Source organism: Ursus arctos, unplaced genomic scaffold, assembly GCF_023065955.2.
Source record: "Ursus arctos isolate Adak ecotype North America unplaced genomic scaffold, UrsArc2.0 scaffold_27, whole genome shotgun sequence".
In the NCBI taxonomy this organism is placed as follows: Eukaryota; Metazoa; Chordata; class Mammalia; order Carnivora; family Ursidae; genus Ursus; species Ursus arctos.
Window position 1 is genome coordinate 4571581 of NW_026622952.1, and position 27053 is coordinate 4598633.

General features: G+C 35.0%; 1 protein-coding gene across 1 annotated transcript in view; it reads left to right on the top strand.

Annotated features, from left to right (window-relative positions):
- Positions 1-27053, top strand: part of LOC130541838 (disintegrin and metalloproteinase domain-containing protein 18-like) — a 220725-nt gene that overhangs the window by 86826 nt on the left and 106846 nt on the right. The window contains exons 11-13 of the mRNA XM_057303392.1: positions 10300-10371; positions 10573-10739; positions 11671-11752. Coding sequence (XP_057159375.1) covers positions 10300-10371; positions 10573-10739; positions 11671-11752 — 321 coding nt within the window. The remainder of the gene's footprint in view (positions 1-10299; positions 10372-10572; positions 10740-11670; positions 11753-27053) is intronic.

Consider the following 27053-nt stretch of genomic DNA (forward strand, 5'->3'; position numbering starts at 1 on the left):
GATAGAAGCAAATGAAAATGAAAACATGACAGTCTGAAACTTTTGGGATGCAGCAAAAGTAGTCAAAAGAGGGAAGAATATAGCAATGCAGGCATTCCTCAAAAAAAACAAGAAAAGTCTCAAATATACAACCTAACCTAAACCTAAAGGAGCATCAAAAAGAATAGTAAATAAAGCCTAAGTCAGGAGAAGAAGGATAATAATAAAGATAAGAGCAGAAAGCAATGATAAACAAACAAGCAAACAAACAAACAAACAAAAATCCAGATGGATCAGTGAATCTAGGAGCTGGTTCTTTGAAATAATTAATAAAATTGATAAACTTCTAGCCAGACTTTTCAAAAAGAAAAGAGAAAGGACCCAAATAAAATCATGAATGAAAGAGATCACAACCAACACTGCAGAAATACAATCATAAGAATATATTATGAAAAATATGCCAAAAATTGCACAATTGGGAAGAAATAGATAAGTTACTATAAATATATAAACTACCAAAATTGAAACAAGATGAAACAGAAAATTTGAACAGACCCATAACCAGTAAAGAAATTGAAGCAGTAATCAAAAATCTCCTAACATACTCCAGGGCCAGACGGCCTCCAGCAGAATTCTACCAAACATTTAAAGAAGCATTAATACCTATTCTTCAGAAGTTGTTTCAAAAAATGGAAATGGAAGAAACTTCCATTTCCAACTTCCAAACTTCCAAACTTCCAAAACTTCCAAACTCATCCTATGAAGCCAGCATTTCCTTGATCCCAAAACCAAAGACCTGCAACAAAGAGAATTATAGACCAATATCCCTGATGAACATAGATGCCAAAATTCTCCCAAGATACTAGCTAATAGGATCCAACAGTATATTAAAAGGATTGTTCACCATGACCAAATGGAATTTATTCTTGGATTGCAGGCGTGGTTCAACATCCAGAAATCAATCAGTGTGATACACAACCTTAATAAAAGAAAGGACAAGAACCATATGATTCTCTCAATAGATGCAGAAAAAGCATTTCACAAAATATAGCATCTTTTCTTGATAAAAAATCTCTGCAGTGTAGGGATAGAGGGGACACACCTCAATATCATAAAAGGCACATATGAAAGACAACAGCTAATAACATCCTCAATGGGAAAAACAGAACTTTTCCTCTGTGGTCAGGACCAAGACAGGGATGTCCACTGTCACCATTGTTTTTTTTAACATAGTACTGGAAGTTCTTGCCTCAGCAACCAGACAACAAAAAAAATACAAAAGACATCCAAATCAGCAAGGAAGAAGTCAAACTTTCACTATTTGCAGATGACATGATACTCTGTAGAAAACCCAAAACACTCCATCAAAAATTTGCTGGGACTGATACACAAATTCAGTAAAGTCATGGGCTACAAAATAAAGATACAGAAATATGTTGCATTTCTATATGCTAATAATGAAGCAGCAGAAAGAAATCAAGGAATCAATCCCATTTACAATTGCACCAAAAACCATACTATAGTTAGGAATACACGTAACTAAAGAGAGAAAAGATCTGTACTCTGAAAACTATAGAACACTTATGAAAGAAATTGAAGAGGAATGGGAAAGCATTCCATGCTCATGGATTGTAAGAACAAATATTGTTAAAATTTCTATACTACCCAAAGTGAACTATACATTTAGTACAATCCCTATCAAAACACCACAGCGTTTTTCACAGAACTAGATCAAACAATCCTAAAATTTGTACTGAACCACGAAAGACCCTGAATAGCCAAAGCAATCTTGAAAAAGAAAAGCAGAGCATCACAATTCTGGATTTCAAAGAATAATATTACAAAGCTCTAGTCATCAAGACAGTATTATAAACACATAGATGAATGAAACAGAATAGAAAACCCAGAAATGGGCCCTCAATGCTATGGTCAACTAATCATCAACAAATCAGGAGAGAATATTCTATCTAAAAAAAAGACAGACTTCAACAAGTGGTGTTGGGCAAACTGGATATCAACACACAAAAGAATGAGACTGGACCACTTTCTACACCATCCACAAAAATAAATTAAAAATTTGTGAAAGACCTAAATATGAGACAGGAAACCATCAAAATTGTAGAGGAGAACAGAGGCAGCAACCTCTTTGACATCGGCTGCAACAACTTTTTACTGGACACATCGCTGGAGGCAAGGGAAACAAAAGCAAAAATTAACTATTTGGCCTTCATCATGATAAAACACTTCTGTGCAGTGAAGGAAACATTAAATAAAGCTAGAACGCAACCTATGGAATGGGAGAAGATATTTGCAAATGACATATCTGATGAAAGGTTAATATCCAAAATGTATAAAGAATTTATTAAACTCAACAACAAAAACCAAACAATCTGGTTAAGAAATGGTCAGAAGACATGAATAGACATATTCCCAAAGAAGATATACAGATGGCTAACAAACACATGACAAGATGCTCAACTCACTCACCACCAGAGAAATACAAATCAAAACCATGATGAGATACCACCTCATACCTGTCAGAATGGCTAAAATTAACAACACAGGAGGCAACAGGTGTGGTGAAGACGCAGAGAAAGGGGAACTCTTTCACACTCTTGGTGGCAAACTCTAAGAGACTATTAACTGTAGAGAACAAACTGGAAGTTGATGGATGGGGGAGGTGGGCTAGATGGATGTTGGGTATTAAGGAGGGAACATTTCGTGATAAGCCCTGGCTGTTATATGTAAGTGATGAATCACTAAATTCTACTTCTGAAACCAACTTTACAGTGGATGTTAACCAACTAGAATTTAAACAAGAACTTGAAACCTACAAAGAGAAAAAAATAAAATAAAAATTATTGGCCTAAACATTTTAATAATCCATTATTATCCTTTTATTATCTTGTAGGATGTATTTTTTGGCCTCTCTTTTATTCCTGATATTGGTAATTTATATCATCCCTCAATTTCATGATAGTACTTATTAGGGGTGTATCAATTATATCCATCTTTTCAAAGAACCTTTATTTTTATTCCTTGATTTTGATGTTTATTTCCCAATTTATTGCTTTCTTTTTTTTTATTTAAACCAAAACTGTTTTTTTTTCAATTTTTTTCTTCAAAAAAAAATATTCTTTTTAGTGTTCCATGATTCATTGTTTTTGTATAACACCCAAGTGCTCATTGCAATAAGTGCCCTCCTTAATAACCATCACCAGGGCAACCTGTCCCCCCATCCCCTTCCCCTCTGAAACCCTCAGTCTGTTTCACGGTGTCCATAGTGTCTCATGGTTCTTCTCCCCCTCTGATTTTCCTCCCTTCATTTTTCCCTTCCTTCTCCGAATGTCCTCCATGTTATTCCTTTTGTTCCACATATGAGTGAAACCATATGATAGTTGTCTTTTTCTGCTTAGCTTGTTTCACTTAGCATAATCCCCTCCAGTTCCATCCATGTTGTTGCAAATGATGGCTATTCAGTCTTTCTGATGGCTGAGTAATACTCCATTGTACCACATTTTCTTTATCCATTTGTCTGTTGAAGGACATCTTGGCTCCTTCCACAGTTTGGCTGTTGTGGACATTGCTGCTATGAACATTGGGGTGCATGTGGCCCTTCTTTCACTACATCTGTATCTTTGAAGTAAATACCCAGTAGTGCAATTGTTGGGTCATAGGGTAGCTCTATTTTTAACTTTTTGAGGAATCTCCACATTGTTTTCCAAAGTGGTTGTACCAATTTGCATTCCCACCAACAGTGTAAGAGGGTTCCCCTTTCTCCACATCCCCTCCAACATTTCTCATTTCCTGCCTTGTTAATTTTTGCCATTCTAACTGGTGTAAGGTGGTATCTCAATGTGGTTTTGATTTGTGTTTCTCTGATAGCTAATGATGTTGAACATATTTTCATGTGTCTGTTAGCCATTCATATGTGTTCTTTGGAAAAGTATCTGTTCATGTCTTCTGTCCATTTTTTGACTTGATTATTTGTTTTTTGGGTGTTGAGTTTGAGAAGTTCTTTATAGATCTTGGATACCAGCCCTTTATATGAAATGTCATTTGCAAATATCTTCTCCCATTCCGTGGGTTGCCTGTTAGTTTTGTTGACTGTTTCCTTTGCTGTGCAGAAGCTTTTTATCTTGATGAAGTTCCAAAAGTTCATTTTTGCTTTTGTTTCCCTTGCCTTTGGAGACATGTCATGAAAGAAGTTGCTATAGCTGATGTCAAAGACATTACTGCCTATGTTCTCCTCTAGGATTTTGGTGGATTCCTGTCTCACACTGAGGTCTTTCATCCATTTAGACTTTATCTTTGTGTATGGTGTGAGAGAATGGTCAAGTTTCATTCTTCTGTATATAGCTGTCCTATTTTCCCAGCACCATTTATTGAAGAGAATGTCTTTCTTCCACTGGATGTTTTTTTCCTGCTTTGTCAAAGATTAGTGGACCATAGATCTGAGGGTCCATTTCTAGAGTCTCTATTCTGTCCCATTGGTCTATGTGTCTGTTTTTGTGCCAGTACTGTGCTGTCTTTGTGATCACAGCTTTGTGGTATAGCTTGAAATCAGGCAACGTGATGTCCCCAGCTTTGTTTTTCTTTTTCAACATTTCCTTCACAATTTGGGGTCTTTTCTGGATCCATACAAATTTTAGGATTTTTTGTTCCAACTCTTTGAAAATGCCATTGGTATTTTGATTGGGATGGCATTGAAAGTGTAGATTGCTCTGGGCACCATAGACATTTTAACAACGTTTATTCTTCCGATCCGTGAGCACAGAAATTTTTCCATCTTTCTGTGTCTTCTTCAATTTCTTTCATAAGTGTTCTATAGTTTCTATAGTATAGATCCTTTACCTCTTTGGCTAGGTTTATTCCAAGGTATCTTATGGGTTTTAGTGCTATTGTAAATGGAATCGATTCCCTAAATTTTCTTTCTACAGTTACATTGTTAGTGTATAGAAAAGCAACTGATTTCTGTGCATTGATTTTGTAGCCTGCCACATTGCTGAATTGCTGTATGACTTTTAGTAATTTGGGGGTGGAGTCTTTTGGGTTTTCCACATAAAGTATCATGTCATCTGTGAAGAGAGAGTTTGACTTCTTCTTTTCCAATTTGAATATGATATTCCAATTTGAGAATGATATTCACTGTGGGCTTTTCATAGATTTTTTTAATGAAATTGAGGAATGTTCTGTCTATCCCTACACTCTGCAGAGTTTTAATCAGGAAAGGATGTTGTATTTTGTCAAATGCTTTTTCTGCATCTATTGAGAGGATTATATTTTTCTTGTCTCTTCTCTTATTAATGTGTTCTATCACACTGATTGCATTGCGAATGTTGAACCACCCTTGCAACCCAGGCAAAAATCCCACCTGGTCATGAAGGATAATCCTTTTAATGTACTGTAGGATCCTATTGGCTCGGATCTTGTTGAGAATTTTGGCCTCTGTTTTCATTAGGGATATTGGTCTGTAATTTTCTGTTTTGATGGGTTCTTTGCCTGGTTTTGGGATCAAGGTAATGCTGGCTTCATAGAATGAGTTTGGAAGTTTTCCTTGATTCTGTTTTTTGAAACAGCTTCAGGAGAATAGGTATTAGTTCTTTTTTAAATGTTTGGTAGAATTCCTCTGGGAATCCATCAGGCCCTGGAGTCTTGTTTTTTGGGAGATTTTTGATCATTGCTCCAATTTCGTTACTGGTTATTGGTCTATTCAGGTTCTCGATTTCCTCCTGTTTAAGTCTTGGTAGTTTATAGGTTTCCAGGAAGGCATCCATTTCTTCCAGGTTGCTTAATTTGTTGGCATATAGTTGCTGATAATAATTTCTAGTAATTATTTCTATTTCCTTGGTGTTAGTAATGATCTCTCCCCTTTCATTCATAATTTTGTTAATTTGGGTCTTTTTTTTTTCTTTTTTTTGTATAGTCTCTAGTGGTTTATTGATTTTTATTAATTCCTTCAAAGAACTAGCTTCTAGTTTTGCTGATCTGCTCTACTGTATTTCTGGTGTTTAATACATTGATCTCTGCTCTAATTTTAATTATTTCTCTTCTCCTGCTTGGCTTAGGGTTTATTTGTTGTTCTTTCTCCTGTTCTTTAAGGTGTAAAGTTAACTCATGTATCTGGGATTTTTCTGTTTTTTTGAGTGAGGCTTGGATGGCTATGTATTTCCCCCTTAGGACCACCTTTGCAGTATCCCATAAGTTTTGGACCAATGTGCTTTCATTCTCATTGGTTTCCATGAATTATTTAAGTTCTTCTTTAATTTCCTGGTTGACCCAAACATTCTTAAGCAGGATGGTCTTTAGCTTCCAAGTGTTTGAATTCCCTCCAAATTTTTCCTTGTGATTGAGTTTCAGTTTCAAAGCATTGTGGTCTGAAAATATGCAGGGGATAATCTCAATATTTTGGTATCAGTTGAGATCTGATTTGTGATCTATGTGGTCTATTCTGGAGAAAATTCCGTGTGCGTTTGAGAAGAATGAGTATTCTGTTTTAGGGTGAAATGTTCTGTACATATCTATGAAGCCCATCTGGTCCAGTGTGTCATTCAAAGCTCTTGCTTCTTTGTTGAACTTCTGCTTAGATGATCTGTCTGTTGCTGAGAGTGGAGTGTTGATGTCTCCTACTATTAAAGTATTATTATCAATATGTTTCTTTATTTTGGTTAACAGTTGGCTTGTGTATGTATAATTGTGTAATTGTACAGTTATATGTTGGGGCGTCGGTCTGTTCTCATTGATCTTGGGAGGGGTCCTCTCTGCCTCTTGGACACAGATGCTTGTTTCCTTCCCCAGATTAGGGAAGTTCTCAGCTACAATTTGCTCAAAAATATCTTCTAGACCTCTCTCTCTCCCCATCCCCTCAGGGTTCCTAATAATTCTGACATTGGAAATTTTCATTGCATCATTAATCTTTCTCAGTCTGATTCCTTGAGCTTGAATCTGTTTTTCCCATGACTCCTCCATTTCCTTCTTTTCTATCCTCTTATCTTCTAGCTCACTAACTTGTTCTTCTGCTTCATTTACCCTAGCAGTATATGCAGTTTAGACTGCATTGCATTCATAACATTTTTAAGTTCAGCCTGAGTAGATCTCATTTCTGCCCTTAGAGATTCTATATTGTCACTAATATTTTTCTCAAGCACAGATATCCTCATAATTGTTACTCTGAAATCTATTTCTGACATCTTGCTTATATCCATATCCATTACGTCTGTGGCAGAGGCCATAGTCTCTGATTCTTTTCTTTGTTGGGGGTTCCTCCTCTTAGTCATTCTGTTGGAGGGTGGCTGAGGGAACATACAGAGTCCAAAGTATTCACCACAACCCAAGCAAGATGCACCTGATTTATTGGAACCTAGGGTTGCTGTCTTGTTCTTCCAGACTGTCTTCTGGCAGAGGGGACTGGTGCACTGTTACTGTTGGGGGGGGGGGCATGGGCTCAGTGAAAACCGGTTTTTTGGGTCTTTTGTTCTCTGGTGGCTTTCTGTGGCAGTTTTCCATGTGTCCTCTGAGAGTCAGAGCAGAAGTGACCACATCCAAACCTCTGTCTCAGAACAGAGAAATTGCAGTCTGCTCTTCACTGAGCTCTCCAGGAGATACTGTCTCCATTCCTGTCTGCGCTGCTAAAAAACGAGCCTCCCTGGTTGTTTGCCCCACAGCAACACTCCCAGAGGTGGAACCCAGGGCCAGGCCACCTCTGCCGTTTGTGCTTCTAACACCGCAAGCTGCCCGCAAATCGCACACTCATACTCCTGCAGCAACTCGTTCCTGTTTGGGGGCTGCACTAAAGTCCTTTCCCCACCGCTACCAGTCTGCAAGTCTGTGCCCAGTCCCAACGCTGGACACTTTTGTGCTCCTATGTTATTTCACCTTCCTGGAACCAGTGCTTATGGCGGCTCCCTCCCCCTTCTGTTTATCTTTCAATATCTGCACGCAGAATCATGGCTCTCTGCTTCATACCTCAAGACAGCCAGAGATTTTCTGCTTATAGAAATCCAGATATAACTTCTTACATTTCAGGTGATTTTTTGGGTGTTCAGAATGGTTTGGTAGATATCCAGCTAAATTCAGGGGACTGGTTGATATAGGGTCCCCTACTCCTCCACCGTCTTTTCCCTCCACTCTAATTTATTGCTTTCTTATCTTTACCTTGTTATTTCCCCCCTTTCAGTTTCTTTCATTTGGATAAGATCAGTGATTTTATGCATTTTTAATTTTATAATATATACACATTTAAAAATTTATCTGTAGTCAATGAATAACTAATACAAGAGTTTTTGTTTCTAGCAACACAAGTTTTGGTAAGATTTGTATCAACATTTGGGTTTTTATAAATAATTTTCTAATTCGTGTGTGTGTGTGTGTGTGTCTGTGACCCTTGGGTAATTTAGAATTGTATGGGTTAGATTCAAAATATTTGGGGATTTTCAAGTTATATTTCTGTGTTCATATCTAGTTTTATTCCATATTGGTAAAAGAGCCTAATCTGAATGATGTAAAATCTTGGAAATCTGTTGTGACTTCCTTTGTGGCCCAGTATATGGTCAATTTTATAAATGGTCCACATGCATTTGGAAAGGATTTAATACATTCTGCCCTTGTTAGATGCAGTGCTCTCTGTATATTAATGAGTCAAATATTTTAACTGCATTGTTCAGGCTTTCTATATTTATTACATTTTTGCCCTCTCATCCCATCAGTTAGTTACTAAGAGAATCATCTTAATATCCAGGGTTTCTTAAATTCTTTTAATTGTGTCCATTTTGTTTTCCAATTTTGGTGATGTGTATTATTCCCTACTAATTAAGCTTTGCCATGTCTTTTTTATATATTGAGAATTTTTACCTTGTGAAATAAACTTTTGGAGCTAGTGATATCTTCCAAAGTGTCATGACATTTAGTATATGAATTTATACTTCTACTCTGATGATCTTAAGTATTCTCAGATTGTCATAAATAACGATTTTTCTATTGTGTGGGGATATATTTCATATATATATATATATAACAACTGTCTAAAGTACTGTTTCTTTTATTATAAGGAAAACATTTTGACTGGAATATGTTTAACTTCTAATTCATCCAGTGGAAATATATAATTAATTTTCCATTACTTCTATTATCAACAATTGTAACAAGTAACCCATTTCAAGAACTATCATAATTTTGAGTAAACAAGCTACACAGATTTCTAAGATTTGGTAGGATTCCAATTTTTCAATTTGCAAAGATAGCAACTTTTGCAGAAGTATTAAGCATTTTCCAAAATATGACTCCAAAGAACACGTGTTTACTAAGTTCCCAAATAAGTAAGAATTTATGTCCTCTCACCTGGGTGGCTCAGTTGTTTCAGTATCTGACTTTGGCTCAAGTCATGATCCCAGGATCCTGAGATCGAGTCCCACATTGAGCTCCTTCCTCAGTGGGAAGCCTGCTTCTCCTTCTACCTGCAGCTCCCCCTGCTTGTGCTCTCTCTCTCACTCTGTCTGACAAATAAATTTTTAAAAAATGTTTTTTTAAAAAAAGAATTTATGTTCTCTCAAGAATTTACCAGTTTCAAAGGATAACATATTTTTTTCTCCTTGCCTTTACATAATTTAATCTTATTTATCAAAATTTGTAGAATCCTTAAGCCACACAATTTTTAATTTTTTTGTAATTGTGATTTTTGGTTTTTATTCTTTAGAAATATTTGAGCATTTTGATTTTATAAATATTTATTTATCTGATTTTTTTTAACCAACCATGTATATGACAAGAGGTTTTGTGATTCCCTCTGTGTCGTAGAAAATGACTGTTATTTTCTCTGTGTCTAGCTGAAGAAATCCCATTATATTAAGGAGGAATCTATGAAGTTCTTTTAGGAACTCTTGATTTCAATTGTTTCTGTTTGAGAGTGTCTTTAAAATATTAACAATTGAGGGGCACCTGGGTGGCTCAGTTGTTAAGCGTCTACCTTCGGCTCAAGGTGTGATCCCGGTGTTCTGGGATCGAGCCCCACATCAGGCTCCTCCACTGGGAGCCTGCTTCTTCCTCTCCCATTCCCCCTGATTGTGTTCCCTCTCTCACTGTCTCTCTCTCTGTCAAATAAATAAATAAAATCTTTAAAAAAAAAACAATTGAGAATTTATTTCAAAAACCTATGTTTTTTTTGTTGTTTCTTTTATCATATGTGCTACTATCTTTATATTAGTATGATTTATATTGTTTGACAAATCCTATGGTTTACCTGCCTGGTATGAGCAAGATATATGCACCATAAAAAATTGCTATTGCTAACATTTTTAAAAGAATCACTTAAAAATTTTTTTTCAGTATGATTATATGGGATCAGAAACATTGGCTGTAACACAGAAAATTATCCAAATTATTGGTCTTGTCAACACTGTAAGTTTTAAGTTTTTTACATTTATAGTTTTATGAAAAATTATTGAAACTGATTTCTAATCTATTATGACAAATTAATGACTTAAAAATCTTCAGTTGTTAATATGCAAAATAATAAGCTGAACTTATTCTTTATTTTTGTGTAGTCTTGAAGTAATGACTAATGTTATTTGAATAAGTATGCCATAAATCTTATTTTAGATGTTTACTCAGTTCAAATTGACTGTGATGCTGTCCTCCTTGGAATTGTGGTCAGATAAAAACAAAATTTCTACCAACGGGGATGCTGATGATTTATTACAAAGATTTTTCACATGGAAACGGGACTATCTTATCCTACGACCCCATGACGTAGCATTCTTACTTATGTAAGCACAGTGTTCTACATTTAAAAAGATATTAAATAATTTCATTAATTTGGTAATTTAATGCATTTATTGGGTTCTTCAAATTTCTGTAGGCCCCTCTTAAAATTTTAAATAAACATAGCTATTGCCACAGATGCAAAGTATAGTTGAAAATATGATAAAAATAAAAACAACATAAATAAGTTATATAAAAATATATTTTGGAATATGTAAAAAGTGTTGCTTTTCATAAAGTTTTATGATGTTGACTATACTACAGAATACATATAAGCTTTAGCTTAATAATGTAAAAATTGGCACTATTCAGTTAATATTGCCTACAATATGTTAATACATTTCGTGTCTACTCTTTGACTAAAAATGATGTTTTTGGTAATAATTTAATTTAAGAAAATGTTTGCATTTCAGACAGGCAAGACTTCTTATTCCACAAGTTAAAAACTCCTTTTGTTTTAACTTTTAGTAACAAAAAGAGTGCATGCAATACAAGGGAAACAGAGGAGAATTCAAGATAGTAAAATTTTATCAAGTCTAGGAGTTAGGAGAGGAGAGAAAATTGGATTTAAAGTGAATTGTAGGGACACCTGGGTAGCTCAGTTGGTTAAGTGTCCAACTCAGGTTTAGCTGGGGTCATGATCTCAGGGTCATGAGATGGAGCCCCGGCTATGCACTCAGTGAGGAGTCTGCTTGAGATTCTCTTCCTCTCCTTCTGCTCCTCCCCCACTCAAATAAATAAATCTTTAATTAAAAAATAATATGAATTATAGTTTTTCAATGATTTGAGCATTTTGTATAATATGTTAGATAATACCCAGATAAATTGGTTTGAAAAATTATTTTAAATTTTATGGGAGATTTAATTTAATAAATGAGCTAGTAAATTGTTCTGAATGAGTATGGCAATAAAAAAGGCTATACAATAATGATGTAGTTACAGGAAACATCCTACATATTTGGGAGCAACATTTCGTGGCACAATATGCAATAAAAACTATGATGCAGATATTGCTATGGTATGTAATTTTTATCCTTCTTTACTAGTTTTCTAAACTTTATATTGTATTTTATATTATTTTATATAGCTAAATAGTGTATAATAAAAGTAGACATATTAATTTGACATTTTCTTCTATATGTGTATTATCTTGTTGGTACAAAATATTTTAATCTCAGAAAGTTTATTTAAATGTATAGATTATAACATAAAGCGAAAGTGTAACATACATTAATATACTTATTCAACAAGTACACAAAATGATTAACATTTATCTCAGATTTTCTAAGGATATAAAACAATAGAGCAAAGTTAAAGCATCTTGTACGTCTACTTTAAATTCAAGAAATGGCAAAAATCATGAATTTGTGCTTCCATTTTATGTGTATTTTATGCAATTGTTACAAATGTATATATATCCATTAACTATATATCATTGCTCTGCATTGTTCTTATGCATCATTTCAGGATTATTTTGAACAGCTTTTAATGTATACATTGAATCATATAGCTCTACTTTTTCTTTTAAAATTTTTATGTTATTAAGTAATACACATTCCCTTATAAATACAAGTAGTTTTACAGGACTAATATTGAAAAAACTGTATCAGCCCCTTGCATAAACTACACTCCCTGAATTATTTTTCTCATTTTTTAAAACTTTTCCTCCTGGCTTTTACTTTCATTTCCTCATAAATAAAAGTTTTATTGGAGTATATCATATATAGAGAACATTGCAAAAATCATAAATATATAGGACAATTAATTTTGACTAAGTCAAAACATAGACATAGACATCATGGAGATCAAGAAATAGAGTATTTCAGCATTTCAGAAGATCACTATGAATCATACCTCCTTCCGCTTACCATCCATACCAAAGAAAAGCACTTTCCTTACATTTACTACTGTTGGTTAGTTTGGCCTCTTCTTGAACTTTATGTAAATGAAATAATGCAGTGTGTATTCTTGTGTCCACCATTTATTTGCTCAAAATTATGTGTGTGAAAACCATTCTGTTTATATGTGTAGGAATAGTTTATTCACTTTTTACTACATATTTCTAAATAATATTCCCATGAAATTTCTTGAGTCTTCGAATTTAGACATCTATTGACTTCCTAACGTTGAAGTCAGAATTTAAGATCCTAATAGCTCATCATATCTACATGCCACTTCTTCCATTCCTCCTTTGTAATTATATAGTTTATTAGAATTGTGTTTTAATCTCTGATGGGTGAAATAATGAACTAAAATTAAATTGTCTTCTTTGCACAACTTTTGCTTCTTCCCAAATTTGTAATTATTTCATATTGTTTTTGCCTGAATTCTTCAATAAAATTAAAAATTGCCTCTACTTCTCTACATGTTTCAAAAAGTCCTCTTTTTAACCCATCTTTATTCCCCTCTATTAGAATTTCTGCATAGATGTTGATTGTAAATTTTCTATTGTGTCTCCATTGGAACATGTGTATTCTTTTTTCATGACTTGCTTACTCAGTTTGGTAGGCTATATGCCCCTATAATTTACTAAAACAAAAAAAAATTTTGTGTTGTAAATTGTTTGAGTGACATGATTGAAAACATAATTATTTCAAAGATTGTTTGGTTAATTTTACTTTTAAAATAATTGTACCTTGGAATTTTAAAGGTCTTTCTTTTGTCTTTACCATTTCTTTAGAAATGTAATGCTATTCTTATTCTCATTCGTTTGTGTGTCTTTTGCTTGTTTTCTCTATGGAAATATTTAAGATCCTTTTACCCTTATATGGTGTTTTTCATCATACAATATGCTGGTTTTTTATATTGAAGCCCTTTCAATCTGGATACTATTTACTTCTGAGAAATTTTACTGTATTACACTTGATCATTTTTCCCCCTTTTCTTTCTGGAACTTTGTTAATTAAAGCATTTTGAATCATCTAATTTATTTTATCTTATTTAAGTTTTATTTCTACATCTTCTAATATTTCTTTATATTTATACTTTGGAGCAGTCACTCACCTGAGTGTTCTCAGATCACTTTCAGACTAATCCTCCGCTCTGGTCTATCACACAGGGAACTAGATATATTCCCTGGGCTTCTTTGCTTTCATGCTTTTGAGTATATTAAGCAAATATGGATGATTGGATGGGGCAGTGAAATATCTTAGTATTTCTGCATACTGACCCTGCTTGGAACAATGTCTCAGAACTCCTGCTTCCTGTTCCTATAAAACTGTTACCCCTTCTGTCATGTAGCTCCTGCTGAATAGTGCTTGTTTATGGAATCTAATAATGGCTTTTTATTCATTCACCCTGTTCTGGTGTTGGTAGCAACATTCTGCTTTTCTAATCTCAGAGTTGCCTCTCACTTCTGTTGTGTAAAGGTCCTATAATAATTCATTTGAATTGGATGCCTTATGATGACACCTATTCACTTTAAGCTCTATCTTAAGGATTGGAAAACTTTATAAAGAAACAGGTAGTAAATACTTTAGGCTTTGTAGACCATGTGAACTATGTCACAGGTACTCAACTCTGCCATTGTAATGCAAAAGCCAATAGAGAAAGAATATAAATTTATGAGCATGGTGATGTTCCAATAAAACTTTATTCATGAATACTGAAATGTAAACCTTATATAATTTTATTTGTCACATTTTTTTTTTCATTTTTTTTCAACTATTTGCAGACTGTACTGATTATACACCAGATTGGGTCCGTGGACCATAGTTTACCTGCCCTCCTTTAATCCCATCAGCACTTATCCTCACAGATTAATAATAAAAGTTGTAAAGACTTTCTTTGAAAATGTTAATTTATAAATCAAAACAACTTACAAGATCTTGCTAATTCATGTTGACATTTCCCTGGGAAACAAGTGAGGGAATAGAAACTAAGTGTTCTGGACAAACAAGAACAGAATAATCTTTATTTCATAATAAATAATAAATCTATGTAAATATACTTGAGTTTTTTAATTTAGTGTGCCAGCTCAAACATTTGAGAGTGGTTTTAATAGTTTTTATCAATTGACTGAAAGATGTGAGCAATGATGGTCTATTTGCAATGAAGTTCTATCTTGAAAAGAAAGAAATTCATAGACTTATAGACATGTTTGTATTTGAATATATTTATTATGTTCATCAAACTCACCCAGCTCTTGACTATGCTTTTTGTGTTCACTATGCTCTGTAAGTTGGACAGTTCGTTATATGAATTGGTTGATAGACTTTGTAATTCTCTAGATTGGTAAGTAGATAGATAGGTTAGATAGATTAGATGATTGATAGATGATAGATGATAGTTCAACTGAGAGTAGAGACAATTTTATTTATTCCATTGTAATCTGCATGCTTTTAATTTTTTTTTTGATGAAATAATCAACTAGAATCCTCAGTACAATATTAAATAGAAGTTGTGAGATTCTCAAACCTTGCCTTTTTTGTAATCTTAGAAGGAATGCATTCCGTCTTTCATGATTTTGTATGATATTAACTGTAGGTTTTTTACAGAGGCTCTTTAGGACCCTCCCTTTGATTCCCACTTAGCTGATAGTTTTTTTCTTTCTTTGTTTTTACCAGAAATGGATATTGGATTGTGTCATCTATTCTCTTCACTTACTGAAAACTCATATGGTTTTTTCTCTTGAGTCTATTGAGTGTATTATTGTTGGATTTTCAATTGGTGAACCAGCTTTGTATTTCTAGACTAAATCCCACCTTGTCTTGATGTATTGTCTTTTTTTATACGTTGTTGGATTCGAGTTGGTAAACTTTTGTTAAGAAATTTTACATTTGTGATGATTAGGTACATCAAACTGTAGTTATCTTTTCTGATAATGACTATTTCTGGATTCTCTATCAAGTAATAGTGAGTTCATAAAATGAGCTGTGTTTTCTCTATTCCTGGATGTTTTGAAGAGTTTGTGTAAAGAAGAAATAGAGAATAGAAAAACAATAGAAAAATTGGCAAAATTAGAATCTGGATTTTTGAAAAGATAAATAAAACTGACAAACTCTTACCTAAAATAATTAAGAAAAATGTAGAGGGAAGACTCAGATAAAGTCAGAAATGAAAGAGGAGACATTATATTGGATAAATAAAAAGGTAACAAAGGACTATTAATAATTATATGCCAACAAATTAGATAACCTGAGAGAAATGGATACATTTCTGGAAAAATACAACCTACTAAAATTGAATCAAGAAAAATAGCTTGAACAAATCAATAACAAATAGAGATTGAATTAATAATCTAAAACCTCCCAACAAAGAAAAGCCCAGGCTTTACTGAAAATTTCTACCAAAAATTCAAAGAAAAATTAACACCAGTCCTTCTGAAACTCTTCCAAAAGAATTGAAGAGAGAACACTTCCAAATGTATTTTAAGACACCAGCATCACCCCAATATCAAAGCCAGAAAAAAAAAAGATACCACAAGAAAAGAAAATTACAAGCCAATATCCCTAATAAACATAGATGCAGGTGAGTTAAGATGGTCCAGTAGTAGGGAGAACCTGAGCTTGCCTTGCCCTTCAAACACAGCTAGATCAACATGCAACTATTTTGAACAACTAGGAATATGATCTGAGGATTAAGAAAACAGTCTGCTCAGTTGGAGGGAGAGAAGGTGGCAGATGCAAGTTTCAGATTGTGAATTAGGGAACAGGAAAGCTGTGGGGCTCCAAAAGGAAGGGAACCCTTTTCACAGAGCAAAGTCAGGGAGAGGGAGAGACTGGGAGAGAGTTCAGCAGGTAGGTATTGCACAATAAGCTGTAGTGAGGAGATCCCCTGGGTTCTCTCTGAAAGAGATCCCTCCCCCTCCCAGAGTACATTTGGAGGAGCGTATTTTGCCTCTCCAAGGACAAAAAGCCAACTGGGAGCCATTGAGCAGCCCTCAACAGCAGGGTCAGAGGTGTGTACAGAGGGCAGAAAACCTCAACAACTTTTCACTGTAAGCCACAATAGGCTTAAACCCCTGTGTATGTGCAGAGCAGCTGCTTTTCTGCAGCAGAACTGAGCAGAGAGCAGAGACACTGGCAGACTGCAGATAACCTGGCTGCCACTTTTCTTTGTCTGCTACAATAGATTCAAGCCCTGTGTGACTGCTTTTCTGGGACAGAACAGAGTAGGGGACGGAGTCGGATGCAGACAGCTGATTAACTTGGTTCCCGCTTTTGGCTGAGCAATACAATAAACTCTAGCCTCTGCTCACACTCTGTGCAACTGCTTTTCTGGGACAGGATGGGAGTGGCATGCTGGGAGGCTCCCCTCCAGGGGAGGGGAGTGGGCCTGCACTTTGCCAGGCCCTTTAAAACTTGGGAGTTTTGGATCCCAGCCACTGGCCAGGGATAAAATTGTGGAGGTATGTGGCACTGGGTGTGCTGATGGCATGGTAACAGACAGGCTAATGGCAGGGAACTAACAAAAGCCCAGGACACAGGAGATTGTTCACTTTTGTTGTTGTTGTTGTTAAGATTTTTATTTATTTATTTGAGAGAGAGAGAGGACACAGAGGGAGAGTGAGGGAGAAGCAAACTCCCTGCTGAGCAGAGAGCCTGATGTGGGGCTCAATCCCAGGAGCCACCCAGGTGCCCCAATTGTTCACTTTTCTGAGAGGGCATCCAGAACAGTAGTTAGGAGTTCCTCTTCCTGGGGACAAGAGGGTAGGGTGACACCATATTCCTTCTCCTCCACAAACCCTTCCCTGTCCGCCACCACCCACCAGCACAGTCAGACATCAGAGAGAAACACAGCACCTCCAATGGGGGCTGGAATCCCCTACACTAACCCCACCCCCCTGCACCTGGCAGGAGCATCATTATAAGGGCAAGTCAGCTTGTGAATCAGCCCAGCAGCCCTCTTACTCAGAAGACCAACACAGGCCCCCACACATACCAAGTATACTGATTAAAGAATGCTCCAAAACGTTGGAGACACATTTCTCTTTTCTTAATTTTTTAAATTTTTAAATTTTGTTTATTTTTATTTTTATTATATATATGTACGTACATACATATATATGTATATATATACGTACATACATATATATGTATATATATACACACTTTTTTTCCTTTTTTCTTTTTTTATCAGGCTTATAATTTTTAGTTTATTTGTTGGTTTGTTTCTCTTGTTTTTCAACATCGGTTGTCTTTTTTTTTCTCTTCTTTCCTTACTCTTTTTTCCTTCTTTCTTTCTTATCCTTTGGAATCAGGTTTTAATTTTTTGTTTGTCTCTTTGCATTTTTGTTCCTTTTCCCTTTCTCTTGTTTTGCATCAGGCTACTGCTGCTTCTTCTTTTACTCCTTCTTCTTCTCTCCTTTTTCTTTTCTTTCTTTCAAGCTTGCTTCCTTCCTTCCTTCCTTCCTTCCTTCCTTCCTTCCTTCCTTCCTTCTTTCCTTTCCTTTCCTTTCCTTTCCTTTCCTTTCCTTTCCTTTCCTTTCCTTTCCTTTCCTTTCCTTTCTTTTTTTACAGGCTTATCTTGACAAACAAATCAAAGCATACCTAGTTAAAGGTCCAAACACTCCCCATTCTAAACAAGGAGGAACTCTGTAGGAGATGGACAAGTGGGAAAAAGCAGCCAAAAGACAATAGCAGAGTGTACATAGCATACACCAGAAACATTTCCTGAAGTTTGTTGTTGTTGTTCTTGTTTTGTTGGGTACTTTTCTTTTTCTTTCTTTCTTTTTTGGACAAAATGACAAGATGGAAAAATTCACCCCAAGAGAAAGATCAGGAGGAAGTATTCACTGCCAGGGATTTAATCAAAATGATTATAAGTAAGATGTCTGAACTAGAATTTAATACAATGATTATAAAGTTACTAGCTGGGCTTGAAAGAAGCACAGAAGACACTAGAGAATCCCTTACTGTATAACACAACTAAAATCTAGTCAAGCTGAAATCAAAAATGCTATTAGTCAGATGCAGTCCCAAGTGGGGGCCATAAAAATGAGGATAAATGAAACAGAAGAGAGAATCAGTGATATAGAAGATAAAATGATGGAAAATAAGGAAGCTGAAAAGAAGAGAGAAAGAAAACTATTAGATCCCAAAGGGAGACAGAGAACTCAGTGATACCATAAGGTGAAATAATATCCGTATTATAGAGGTCACAGAAGATGAAGAGTGGAAGAAAGGGGCAGAAGGATTATTCGAAGAAATCATAGCTGAGAAATTCCCTAATCTGGGGAAGAAAACAGGCATTCAAGTCCAGGAGACACAGAGAAACCCCCCTCAAAATCATGAAACATAGGTCAATACCTTGACATATTATAGTGAAGCTTGCAAATTTCAAAGATAAAAAGAAAATCTTGAAAGCAGCTCAGGAAAAGAAGTCCTTAACCTACACAGGTGGATGCATACGGCTGGCAGCAGACCTGTCCTCAGGGACCTGGCAGACCAGAAAGGACTGGCATGATATATTCAATGTGCTAAATGGGAAAAATGTGCAGCCAAGAATGCTCTATCCAGAAAGGCTGTTATTCAAAATAGAAAGAGAGATAAAGAATTTCCAGGATAAACAAAAACTAAAGGAATCTAAACCAACCCTGCCAGAAATATTAATCAAGGGGATCCTTTGAGCAAAGAGAAAGCCCAAGGGTAACAAAGACCAGAAAGAAAGAGAGACAATCTACAGGAACAGCGACTTTACAGGTAATGCCATGGTATTAAATTCATTTCTTTCTTCTAATTACTCTGAATGTAAGTGGACTAAATGCTCCAATCAAAAGACACAGAGTATCAGATTGGAGGAAAACAACAACAACACAGGACCCGTTGATACACTGTCTAAAAGAGACTCATTTTAGACCCAAAGACACCTCCAGGTTGAAAGTGAGAGAGTGGGGAACCATTTGTTATGCTAATGGACATCAAAAGAAAGTTGGAGTAGGAATCCTTATATCAGACAAACTAGATTTTAAATTAAAGACTGTAATAAGACATGAGGAAGGATGCTATATCATAATAAAAGGGCCTATCCAACAAGAAGATCTAACAATTCTAAATATTTATGTCTCTAACATGGAAGCGACCAAATATACAAACGAATTAATAACAAAATTAAAAAACACATTAATAATAATGCAAAAATAGTAGGGGACTTTAACACCCACAGCAATGGACAGATCATCTAAGCAGAAGATCAACAAGGAAACAGGTTTTGAATGACACACTGAACCAGATGGACTTCACAGATATATTCAGAGCATTTCATCCTAAAGCAACAGAATTTTCCAGAATAGATCGCATACTGGGTCACAAATCAGGTCTCAGGTGATACCAAAAGGTTGGGATTATACCCTGCATATTTTCAGTCCACAGTGCTTTAAAACTTGAACTCAATCACAAGAAAAAATTTGGAAGGAACACAAATACATGGAGGTTAAAGAGCATTCTACCAAAGAATGAATGGGTCAACCAGGAAACTAAAGAAGAATTTAAAAAATTCATGGAAACAAATGAAAATGAAAACACAACTGTTCAGAACCTTTGGGATGCAGCAAAGGCTGTCCTAGGAGGGAAGTATATAGCAATACAGGCGTTCCTCAAGAAACAATAGAAGTTTCAAATACACAAGCTAACCTTAAACCTAAAGGAAATGAAAAAAAAAAAAAAGGAAATAAAGACTAAATCCAGCAGGGGAAGAGAAATAATAAAGATTAGAACAGAAATCAATGATACAGAAATAAAAACAAATTTAACAGATCAATGAAACTAGGAGCTGGTTCTTTGAAAGAATTAATAAAATTGATAAACCCCAGCCAGGCATATCAAAAAGAAAAGAGAAAAGACCCAAATAACTAAAATAATGAATGAAAGAGGAGAGATCACAACTGATATTGAAGAAATGTGAATAACTATAAAAGAATATTATGAGCAATATATTCCAACATAATAGGCAATCTGGAAAAATGGATGTATTCCTAGAAACATAAACAAAAACTGAAACAGGAAGAAATAGAAAACCTGAACATACTGATAACCAGCAAAGACATTAAATCAGCAATCAAAAATCTCCTGACAAATAAGAGTCCAGAGCTCAGTGGCTTCCCAGGGTAATTCCATCAAACATTTAAAGAAGGATTAAGTTTGCACTGCTACGTATTTACCCCAAAGATACAGATGTAGTGAAAAGAAGGGGCACATGCATTCCAATGTTCATAGTGACAATGTCCACAATAGCCAAACTATGGAAGGAGCCGAGAAGCCCTTCAACAGAAGAATGGATGAAGAAGATGTGGTAAATATATACAATGGAATATTATTCAGCCATCAGAGAAGATGAATACCCACCATTTGCATCGACATGAATGGAACTGGAGGGGATTATGCTAAGTGAAATAAGTCAAGCAGAGAAAGACAATTATCATATGGTTTCACTCATTTGTGGAACATAAGCAATAGCACAGAGGACCATAGGGGAAGGGAGGGAAATCTGAAGGAGAAGAATCGGAGAGGGAAAGGAACCATGAGAGACTATGGAACCTGGGAAACAAACTGAGGGTTTCAGAGGGGAGGGGGTTGGGGGGAGGAGGTAACCGGTGATGGGTATTAAGGAGGGCACATGTTGTGATGTGCATTGGATGTTATACATAGCTAATGAATCATTGAACGCTACGTCAGAAACTAATGATGTACTATGCAGTGGCTAACGGAACATAATTTTAAAAAATAAGGATTAAATTTGTAAAGTTCTTAACAGATTTTGGATACTAGCCCTTGATCTGATGAGAAATTTTCAAATATCTTCTCCCATTCTGTAGGTTGTCTTTTAGTTTTGTCGACTATTTTCTTTGCTGTGCAAAAGCTTTTTATCCTGATGAAGTCCCAATAGTTCATTTTTGCTTTTTGTTTCCCTTGCCTTTGGAGACATGTCTAGCAAGAAGTTGCTGTGGCCAAGGTAAAGAGTTTGCTTGCCTGTGTTCTCCTCTAGGATTTTGATGGATTCCTGTCTCATATTTCATCCATTTTAAGTCTATTTTGTGTATGGTGTAAGAAAGTGGTCCAGTTTCATTCGCATGTGGCTGTCCAATTTTCCCAACACCATTTGTTGAAGAGACTGTCTTTTTTCCATTGGTTATTCTTTCCTGCTTTGTTGAAGACTGCTTGATCATAGAGCTGAGGGTCCATTTTGGGGTTCCCTACTCTGTTACATTGGTTTATGTGTCTATTTTCATGCCAGTTCTGTACTGTCTTGGTGATTACAGCTTTGTAATAGAGCTTGAAGTCTGGAATTGTGATGCCACCAGATTTTCTTTGGAAAAGCTTTTTACTGTTTTCTGTAGTGAGAGTGCAAACACATACACATGTACACACACACACACACACACACACACGTATATGTATAGACATTTTACCACTTCAAATAGAATGTGGAAATGTTAACACCGTCTTTTAGGTCTCAAATCATGTCATATAAACATAAAATAAGTAATTGTGTAGTTTATTTAAATATTACTTTTAAATCCATTAACACCAAATCACAGAAAATTAGCATTTTATTTTTAACCATGAAACAAAATTTTGTTAAAAATCAAATGAAGAGAAAGTTTATTATATTTTCCCATTTTGCTTGTTCATCTCTGATATTACAGGTTTTCCTTTATTATCATTTTCTTTTTATCCCCTCAAAATTCTTTAGTCATTTTTTTAAAGCAGGGCTACTGCCAACATAGTATCTTAATTTTCCTTCATTTCAGAATGTCTTTATTTCATCTTCATTCTTGAGGGATATTTTTGCTGGATTAAAGTTGTGGGTTGACTTTTTTTCTTTCAGCACTTGAAAAATTTTGTGCATCCTCTGTGCATCATATTTCTGATGAGAAATTCTCTGTTGTATAAATCGTTGCTCCTCTATAAGCAATGCATTGATTTTCTTTGGCTGATTTCAAGACACTTAAATATTTTCTCCACCTATTTAATCATGATGTGTCTACCATGATTACTCTAAGTTTATCTTGTTAGAAATTGGGGACATTTTAGCCATTTGCCTTCAAATATTTTTCAGTTATGCCCCCTTTGTCCCCTTCTGGGACACTAATGACATTGATGTTTGATCTTTTGCCATTGTTCCACTGCTCCCTGGATTTCTGTTAATTTTATAAGAAACTATTTTCTTTCTGTTGTTCAGATTAGATAATTTATATGAATTAGTCCTTAAATTCACTCATTCTGTCTCTAACATCTCCATTTTGCTACTAAGTCCACCTACTCAGATTTTGTTTATTATGTATCTATTTATGATTTCTGTATTTTTTGTTCTATAAATGTCATTTTCTGTTTCCCTGTATATTTCCTTTATGAGACTTTATTTGTTTTAGAGATTTTATAATTACTTGTTGAAGCATTTTTATGATAATTGCTTTAAAATCCTTCAGAGAATGTAGTATATGGACTATCTTGGTTTTGATGTCTGTTGATTATATTTTCTCATTTCAGTTGAGCTATTTCTGGTTCTTGGTATAATAAGTAATTTTAGACTACATCCAGGATACTTCTGAGAAATATGTTACAAGACACTAATTCCTATTAAATCTTCCATTTCAGAAGGCAGTTGCTTTTTTTTCTTTTTTTTCTAAAAACACATTCTAGATCAGTTCTATTGTTTACATCTCAATTTAGTTTTCATGGCCTTGAGAGATATTCTTTGAAACTGTGGACATTATACATGCTATTAGGGAGTCTGGGAGTCTGGATTCTATTGTTTTTCTCTGATGAGTGTTGATTTTTTTGTTTCTTTTATCATGCAGGTTAAATTCAGAACAGCAGCTGTAGACGATTGACAGCAGACCTGGACTCAGTTGAGATCTTTAGTCTTTAGTTAAGTTCAGTGTTGAGGCTGCCCCATATATGAATGTTTCAGGAGTCAGCCAGAAATGTGGGAGACAGAATTTGGAGGATTCTTTTTCTAAAGTCTTCCCTTTTGCATATTTTTACAGCAGCCACCGTTTCTTCATGTCAGATGTTTAATTTCCCAGGCCTGGAGTATCTTTTTTTTTTTTTTTTCTTCACTAATGGCCTGTGAACCCACATGCCATGTCTATTATATCTGGCCTTAGGCTGAAAGTCACAAAGACTGTCACTGTTCATAGGTATTTCCTTTGAGCATGGACTCCCAACCCATACTTCTAGCTTCTGGTGGTGTTTTTTTCTTTTTTTAAGTTTTTCTTTAAATTCCAGTTAGTTAATATATAGTATACTATTAGTTTCAGGTGTATGATATAGTGATTCAGCACTTCCATACAACACCCAGTGCTCATCACAAGTGCCCTCCTTAATCTCTATCATCTGTTTAACCCACACCCCAGCTACCTCCCCTCTGATAATCATCAGTTTGTTCTCTATAGTTAAGAGTCTGTTTCTTGGTTTGCCTTTCTCTCCCCCCCCTTTGTTTGTTTTGTTTCTTATATTCCACATATGAGTGAAAACATATGATATTTGTCTTTGACTGATTAATTTTGCTTAGCATAATACTCTCAAGCTCCATCTATATCTTTGCAAATGGCAAGATTTCATTCTTTTTTAATGGCTGAGCAATATTCCAGTAGATAATGCTGCTATAAACATAGGGGTACATGTATCCCTTTGAATTAGTGTTTTCGTATTATTTGGGGGGAAATAATGTGTAATTGCTGGATCATAGGGTAGTTCTCTTTTTAACTTTTTGAGGAACCTCCATACCGTTTTCCAGGGTGGCTGCACCAGTTTGCATTCCCACCAACAGTGCAAGAGGGTTCCTTTTTCTGCACATCCTTGCCAACACCTGTTGTATCTTGTATTGTTGATTTTAGCCATTCTGACAGGTGTGAGGTGATACCTTATTGTAGTTTTGATTTCTGTTTCCCTAATGATCAGTGATGGTGAGCATCTTTTCATGTATCTGTTGCCATCTGTATGTCTTCTTTGGAAAAATATCTATTCATGTGTTCTGTTAATTCTTGAGCACTTTTGGGTATCATGCACAGGGAAATAAGTGTAATAAGATCCAACTCCTTCCTGACTTGAAGCATCTATTAGATTCTATACTATAGATTCCAAATTTCTGTTGAAATGATCTAATATTGATTTATTTTCTCCATTTTTCCCCTCTATTTTCATGCACACACAAACACATCTAGAGACACCCCCCCCCGCATTATTGAGGTATAATTGACAAATAAAATACTAATATATTTAAATTGTACAATGTGATAATTTGATATATTTACATTATGAAACAACTCCCATAAACAAATAAATATATTTCATCAACTCATATAGTTATGTTTTATGAGAATGCTTAAGATGTACTCTCTTAACAAATTTCAAGTATATAATATATAATTATGAATTATAGTTCCCATAGTTATATTAGATCCTCAGAACTTATTCATCTTATAACTGGACGTTTGTACCCTTTGGCCCACATCTCCCCATTTTCCCCTTCCCCTAGTTTTAGCAACTACAGTTCTACTCTCTGTTTCCATAAGTTTGACTTTTTTTAAAGTTACCATATATAAGTGATATCATACATATTTGTCTTTCTCATTTCATTTAGCATAATGCACTCCTGGTCATCTATGTTATCGCAAATGGAAGGATTTCCTTCTTTTTTATGGCTGAATAATATTCCATTGACTAGATACACTACATTTTCTTCGTCCATTCATCTATTGATGGACATTTATGTTGCTTCCAAAACTTGGCTATTGTGAATAATGCTGCTATTAACATAGGGCTAAAGAGAGCAATTTCATTTGTTTTGGTTATATAAATAGAAGTGGGATTGCACTGGCTCATATGGTAATTCTATTTTTAAATTTTGGGGCAATCTGCACACTATTTTTCATAATGGGTGTACCAATTTACATTCCCACCAATAGCTTTTCTCCACATCCTCACCAACATTTGTTATCGCTTGTCTTTTTGATAATAGCCATCTTACCTGGTGTGAGGTGATAACTCATGGTGGGTTTGATTTGCATTTCCCTGATGGTTAGTGATGTTTAGCATCTTTTCATATACCTGTTGGCCATTTGTATGTATTATTTAGAAAAAATGTCTATTCAAGTCCTTTGCCTATTTTTTAATTGAGTTATTTGGTGTTTTGCTATTGAGTTCTGAGTTCCTTATATATTTTTGATATAATTTCTTATTGGATATATGGTTTGCAAATATGTTCTTCCATTCAATAGGTTGCCTTTTGATTTTTTTTTTCCTTTGCTATGGAGAAACATTTTAGTTTGATGTAGTCCCAATTTATAACTTTTTGTTTTTTGTTTGTGTTTACTCAAGTATGATTAATGTATGGTGATATGTTAGTTTCAGGTGTGCACTATAATGATTCAATAATTCTAAACATTTCTCAGTGTTCATCAATATATGTGTACTCTTAATCTTTTTTTACCTATTTTGCTCACCACCACCACCCCCAACCTCCCCTCTGGCAACCACTGGTTTATTCTCTGTATTTAAGATTCTGTTTTTCTCCTCTTTTTTTTTTTTCCTGTGTTTGTTCATTTGTTTTGTTTTTTTAAATTCCATATGTGAGTGAAATCATATGGTATTTGTCATTCTCTGACTGAATTATTTCATATAACATTATGCCCTCTAGGTCCACCCATGTTGTTGCAAATGGCAAGATTTCATTCTTTCATATGCTGAGTAATATTCCATTGTACATCTATATACCACACCTTCTTTATCTATTCATCTATCCGTGAACACTTGGGTTGCTCCAGTAATTCCACCACTTGTTAATTTTTGTTTTTGTTGCCTGTGCTTTTGATGTGAAAAATAAAGTATCATCGCCAAGACCAATGTCAAGGAGATTTTTGCTTATGTTTTCTTCTAAAAATTTTACAGTTTTCAGTCTTATGAGCAAGTCTTTAATCCATGTCACATTAATTTTTGTGAATGGTGTAAGATAAGGGTACAATTTCATTCTTTTGCACATCATAGCTCTTTTTAATCTGTAGAATCTGCTGTGATTTCATCTTTTTTATTCCTGTTATGATTGTGTGTGTGTGTGTGTGTGTGTGTGTGTGTAGTCTGTCTTCCTTTCCTGCACAGTATAACCACTAGGTTACTTTATTTTTTGCATGACTTTATACAGGGGATTTATTTTCAACTGTATAATTATGAAGTACAAGACCATGTCTTCTTTTTCTGAGCTGGCAGTAAAAGACCAGCTTCTGGTTGTTACAACTTGCCCTAAAATCTAGTGACCAGCCAGACACCATCTTTCAGTTTCTGCTGTGGCTTTAACTTTCTTTTAAATTCTGTTATTGGGATTTTTCCTCTCTTTCACCCTTAGCTCTTATAGGGTAAAAAGAAAGGTAACAATTTACT